The following is a 6464-nucleotide window of genomic DNA, read 5'->3' on the forward strand; positions in this document are numbered from 1 at the left end:
CCGCTCTGCGGAAGGCCCGACCCACGCCAAATTTTTCCAAGGCCCCCGACAGATATACCCAAATGACCCTGTCGAAGGCCTTGGCTGCGTCCAACGTGAGAATAGCCAAAGGTAGCGATGAGCTAGTTGCCATATCAATCGGTCCTATTAGGTCGTACGTCAGTTCAAAAAGCTGGCGACCTTTAACAAAGCCCTTTTGATTTGAATGTAGAACTGAAGGAGCGACCTGCCCCAACCTTTTGGCTAGAAGTGACGCAAAGATCTTATAGTCTGCGTTGAGTATTGAGATAGGGCGATACGAGCCGCAGGCGGTGGATACCTTTCCTGGTTTCAGAATAAGCGTAATCGAAGCTTTATTCCACGTTATGGGCGGTAAATCACCATCTATCAGAACTTGATTGAATAACCTGGCGAGAAAGGGAGCAATATCAGCTGCAAGTTATCAGAATTGTTGGACCAGGGGGAAGATGTGTCTTCTACGCTGGCTATGATGGAGCAGCAGGTTTGTCTGCTTTCTGACGTGTCATTTGATTCCTTGGGGGCGGCTGCTTCTGTGGCGGGGTCTTCTGTCGCTGCGAGGAGGCAGTTGTGGCTCCGATCCTGGAAGGCTGATGCTACGCAGAAGGGTCTATTGATGAAGATCCCCTTTACTGGTGTTAAGCTGTTTGGTTCCCCGTTGGATGATATGGTTGAGAAATCGGCGGAAGAGCGTAAGCTGCTTGCTCCTGAACGGGCTGGTCGCTTCTGTGCTTTTGGATCACAGAGGGATTTTGGTCCTTCACGGAGGGGCCGTGCGAGTCAGCCCTTTCGTGGGAGGGGGCGTGGCTGGGGTGCTCCTTCCTTTGACAAATCCCGGTTCTCCGGCGCTTCTGCTTCCTCCTCTCCAGCTTCAAAATCATGACTGGGTTGCTCCTGGAGTGGGTCTAGTTGGGGGTCATCTATGTTTCTTCCGGGACTCTTGAAGCGTGACTGTTTCGGATCAGTTGGTCCTTCAGGTGGTTTCCGAGGGTTTTCGTCTTGGATTTACCCAGACTCCCTCAGACGGTTTCAGGTCCACTCCTTGTCCCAGAGACGCTCTGAAGAAGGTGGTGCTTTTGGAAGGCATCGAATCCCTAGTGCAAAAGAGAGCGGTGATTCACGTGCCAGGGGATGAATTGGGGTTGGGAGTTTATTCCATTCTGTTCCTGGTGTCCAAACGCACAGGGGATCTCAGACCTGTGATGGATTTGAAATGGGTGAATACTTTCGTCCCTCATCAGAAATTCAAGATGGTTTCTCTCCAGGTGATCCTTCCTCTGGTTTCCCAAGGGGATTTTCTGGCCTCGATAGACATGAGGGATGCATATCTCCATGTGCCTGAACACCCCGACTCTCAGAAGTTTCTGCGGTTCTGCGTCATGGGTCGGCACTATCAGTTCCAAGTATTGCCTTTTGGGCTCTGCTCTTCACCCAGGGTTTTTACTAAGGTTCTGGCCCCTCTTATTGGCCATTTACATGGGGAGGGCATGAGCGTTTTTCCTTATCTGGACGATATTTTGATTTCTGCTTCTTCTCTTTCTAAGGCGGAGTTGCATGTCCGGAGGGTGTGCCATGTCCTGGAGAATCACGGATTCCTGGTGAATGTCCCGAAGTCCTCCCTGGTTCCTGCACAGGAATTGCCTGTGGTTGAGGGTGCAGGGTCTGATGTCAGCATCTTTGTTAACGGTGCCGTGGGCTCACCTTCACATGTATCCGGTGGTGTCCCACATTTTATTGCATTGGGACCCCTGTTCCCTAGATATGACTGTTTTGATCCCTATGTTGTCTGAGATTCGGGTGGTCCTGGGTTGGTGGTTGGACGAGGTTCATCTGTCTCTCGGTCGCCCATTTCTGATTCTTCCGTCTCGGATTCTCACTACAGATGGCAGCCTGCTGTGCTGGGGTGCTACTCTGGGGGATTCGGCGACGCAGGGGGTTTGGTCTCGATCTGTGATGTCCTGTTCGTCCAGCTACAAGGAACTGAAGGTGGTTCAGTTGGGCCTGTTGGCCTTCTCGGATCTTCTGTTGGGTCACCATGTGCAGGTCCGGATGGACAATCAGGTGGTGATGTCGTATATCAACCAACAGGGAGGTTGCAGGGTTCTTTCCCTCAGTTGCCTCAGTCGTCGGATTTGTTCTTGGGCGGAGTTCCACCTGGCGTCCCTGTCTACGATTTACCTACCTGGTCAGGAGAACACTGTGGCGGACTGTCTGAGCTGTGTGTTTCCCTCCATGGGTTCTTTGTCCCTGACGCACTTGATGTTCGGCAGGTTGAGGCGGATGTTTGGGTCTCCGATTGTAGACCTCTTTGCGTCCCAGTCCAATGCCAAGGTCTGCTGCTTTTGCACAATTATGCCTTGCCGGGATGCTTGGAGGGTGGATGCTCTGTCGTTCCGTTAGCCATGAGGCCTCTTGTATGCCTTTCCCCCTGTCCCCTGATTCCAGCTGTCTTGCAGAAAATCAAGAGGGAGGTGTCATTTGTCCTTCTGTTTGTTCCGGGGTGGTGTCGTCGCCCTTGGTATCCCCTGATATTGGAATTGGCTGTGACACCGGGGTAGGCCTTGCCATTCTTGCCTTTCCCTCTGTTGGGCCCTCTACTTCCACTGCCTGTGTTCCGATCCCTGGGTCTGCGGGCCTGGCTCTTGAGAGGGAATCCCTGATCCATGGTGGTTGTTCGATGGCTGTTGCTGGTATTATTCAGCAGTCCCGGAGGCCTTCTACGTTAAAATCCTATGCTAAGCATTGGGACAACTTTGCTTCTTGGTGTCTTCATCGCGATCTGTCTGAGGCTTCTTTGGACCCGGCTCGCATTCTTGATTTTCTGAATGAGGGTTTTGAGTTGGGGTTGGCCATTTCTACTATTCGTGCTCAGTGGGCCGCCATTCGGGCATTTCATGTCCTTCCTTTGGTTTCGGTGGCTCCTTTGGTGGCGCAGCTTTTTAAGTCTCTGTCTTTCCAGCTGCCCGTCCTGTCCTGTGTCCTCCTCCTTCGGACCTTCCTTTGGTCTTGCATTCGATGCAATCTGCTCCTTTCGAGCCTTTGGAGACGGTTGATTTGAAGTTTTTGACGCTTAAGGTCGTCCTTCTTGTGGCTATTGCTTCTGCCAGGCGTATTGGGGAGTTGGGGGCTTTCCTGCGGTCTGCTCCGTTTTTGGTTGTTTTGGTGGATCGTGTTGTCTTGCGCCCTCATCCTACGTTTGTGCCGAAGGTTGATTCCTTCTTTCATTGGTCTACTGAGGTGGTCCTTCCTGTTCTTTTCCCGAATCCTTCCTCGGATGAGGAGTGTCTTTTACATCTGTTGGATGATCGACGTGCCTTGTTGGTTTATTTATCCCGCATGTCTTCCTTCTGTAAGGTGGACAATTTATTTGTCAATTTTGGTTTGTCCCATCAGGGCTTGAAGCCTTCCCTTTCCACGGTCAGTCGTTGGATTAAGGAGACTATTTTGTTGGCGTATGGTTCTGTTTCCGAGGTTCCCTCTCTTCCTATTCAGGGACGTTCCACCAGGTCTGTTGCTGTCTCTTGGGCAGCGTTTAAGGGGGTCTCCATGGAGGATGTTTGCCGGGCTGCCACTTGGTCATCCCCTAATACCTTCATGTCCCATTACTGCCTTCAGGTTGGGGGTGGGGGCTCGGTCTCCTTTGCCTCTTCTGTGCTGACTGCTGGTGTTCCTTGAGGGGATTTCTTTTGGTTATCTGCCTCTTGTTAATACACTTGTTGTTTACTGCCTTCGTGGTGTGGGCTGTTTTTTCTTTCATGAAGCTGATATGCTTTGGTATCGGCTAAATGGTGTTTACTGTGGCGAGGAAGACGGACGAGGAGGTAATGCCCCGGTTACTTACCGGTAATCTTCATTACTCCGAGTCCTTGTCTTCCTCGCCACAGTATTGGTTCCCTTCCCTCCCGGCCCTCTTGGTGGCTTCATGTATGCGGCTTGGGTTTCAGATTGTTTGTCTGTTTCTGTGTCCCTTTATGGGATTGGCTGCTGCCACCGGGGGCCATATTGGGAGAGGAAGACTAGAATGTAAAATTTGACTTGGAGTTTCTGTGGGAGCCGGAGGCTCAATGGTATTTACTGTGGCGAGGAAGACAAGTACTCGGAGTAATGAAGATTACCGGTAAGTAACCGGGGCATTAGTGGCTACTTGATTGAGGGACCCCCAACGGGCTGCAGCAGCCTCTGGACAGAGAGGGTGTGGCTTAACGGCTAGGGCGGCCCCGACTTTGAAGTAGGAGAAAGAAGCATGTTTGAGTCTGGCAGGAGACTCTAACATCCTGCGATTCTGGGCAAATCATTTAATCTCCCGGTGCCTAAAAATGAATGTGTCCCTCTGTAATGTGACTGTTTTTCATGTACAGCGCTCTGACATATTCCGGTCGAGTTCTCGCTATATAAAACTGCAATTATTATTTTTTAAGATGAAAGGCCTCATGAGCATATCGCTCCACTTCCCCCTTGACAAAAACACTGCAACACTTATTCGTAACAGCATAATTTATATTTAAAAAAAAGTGGAAATAACATGGATACCTTTGAGCAAGACCATTATATTGTTGTTTTTATAGTGCTTGGGATTCCCAAAACGCTATTACATTAGAAACAAGCATTGTCATAGCCAATAGGTCTCCCCTTTTGGACCTTATAAGTGTTTAGCCATGCAACAGTTGATGTTGTTGCATCAAGGATATTGTGCTGGATAACTAAACACTTATAAGGTGCCAAAGGCGAGACCTATTGGCTATGCCAATGCTTGCCTTACATATGAAGTCTTAGTCATTTAGGGAAATATATGATTCTCCTCATGCCATCCATGCAAGCTACAGAAACACTTATTGGATTATTTTTGTCACAGTCAGAACTTCTGAAACAAGAAGAGATTCTCATGTTACAGGCGCCTTCTTAAACCCCTGAAATCCTCTTCCTGGTGAGGACTGTTAGAGGTTTTGTTTTAGCCATTAAAGTCAGATTCTTCATCTCTATGGAAGAGAATAATGTGTAGGGAGATTATTGTCATTGAAGTCAAGGACACCACATATCCCTGATCATGCCTCAGTAGTCATGACAATCTGGTGTTGGGGAAAACATTCTTAAACAAGCAATTGCAAAGTCAATCAGTCTGGCACTGGCAGACTACACCCTTTTTTCCTATTTTGTTTATGAATGGCTTTGTAAGAAGGCAGGCATCACACAAATGATCGGAAAGCAGTGCAGAATGTGAAAGACCCCTGGCCAGACCAATGAATGAAGAAGACTGACTGAAAGCCTCAGCAAGTATACATATTTTTATTAAACACTATGGGCCTCATTACTATGTGGCCCGGAAAGGCTCTGACTGTCGGTCGTAGCCTTTCTGGGTCGCATTGTGGATTAGTTTCTGACCGCCTCTTTACAATTGAGGCGGTCGGAAATTAAACCAGCCGTTCATTCCAGCCGGCCTGTAATTCTAAAGGGTGGCGTTTTTGTCCTAGGGATTACGATGCTTGGTCTCCGGCAGGCTTTCCATACCGGGCTTTCTCACATTGAGAGCCTGTCAGGGAGTGAGTTTGGACCCCCTTGCAAGGCACCCTTCACATGGCGGCCTCCGGTTAGGGGCCTAGGGGTGCGCTCTGTTCATCCCTGCACCGTGTGGCACACACGGTGCAGAGATTAACACAAACTCCCATTTCCCTATGGCAGCTTGTGCTACGGCCGGTTGCCGGCCGCAGCACAGGCTCCAATAGGGAAATGGGAGTTTGCGACCGCACCATCTGCGGTTCCGATTCTGCGCCGGTGAGGCCCGGCTTCGAAATCAGGCCCTAAGTGTCTTGGCCAATGCCAGACCTAAAAGAACACAAGACACACTTTCAGCAAATGGTATTTGAGTTCCTAATAAGCATATTAATGCTCTGAAAGTAAATTTGCATTTTACAAAGATATATACGATGTGTGGAAGGAGCTATGAAATTATGAATTGACACCACTCAAATAGACACCAGAAGAGGACTAAAGATAGAACAATGTTGCAATACATCTAGACATACCTGATCTAACAGACTTCTGCACCATCTGGTTAATGAGTTGGGGTCAACAGCATGTCCGCACGACATTTTCACAAGGAGGAAACCATCATCATCACCTAGCAGAAACAAAGAAGATTAATAAAACCAGAATATATATGTGTGATGAGATACCCTATAGGGTTCTGTTGTCATCTATGTTGATTAGTATAATGTGCCACAGATTTGTTGATGGTAGATGGGTTGTTTTGGATGAACATGTCAAGAAAGCCCATGGACCGTTCTGAAGACAAAGTCACTTAACAAGAGATAAGGCATCAGTAAGATATCATTTTTGCATAATTTAATAGTGCCTTAAATTCAGAATTAGTTCAATTGAAGATCTTCTTGATACTTTCAGGTTTATCAAAATAGCAGGTACTGACACTGTCATCGGAACACTAAAAAGTT

The 6464-nt window shown here is 48.5% G+C and overlaps 1 protein-coding gene across 1 annotated transcript in view; it reads right to left on the reverse strand.

Annotated features, from left to right (window-relative positions):
* LOC144791016 (E3 ubiquitin-protein ligase DDB_G0292642-like) overlaps nucleotides 1–6104 on the reverse strand; it is a 278187-nt gene extending 272083 nt beyond the window's left edge. Inside the window, exon 1 of the mRNA XM_078665645.1 lies at nucleotides 6039–6104. Coding sequence (XP_078521771.1) covers nucleotides 6039–6104 — 66 coding nt within the window. The remainder of the gene's footprint in view (nucleotides 1–6038) is intronic.
* Between the last annotated feature and the right edge of the window lie 360 nt (nucleotides 6105–6464).

Source organism: Lissotriton helveticus, chromosome 11 (assembly GCF_964261635.1).
Source record: "Lissotriton helveticus chromosome 11, aLisHel1.1, whole genome shotgun sequence".
Classification (NCBI taxonomy): domain Eukaryota; kingdom Metazoa; phylum Chordata; class Amphibia; order Caudata; family Salamandridae; genus Lissotriton; species Lissotriton helveticus.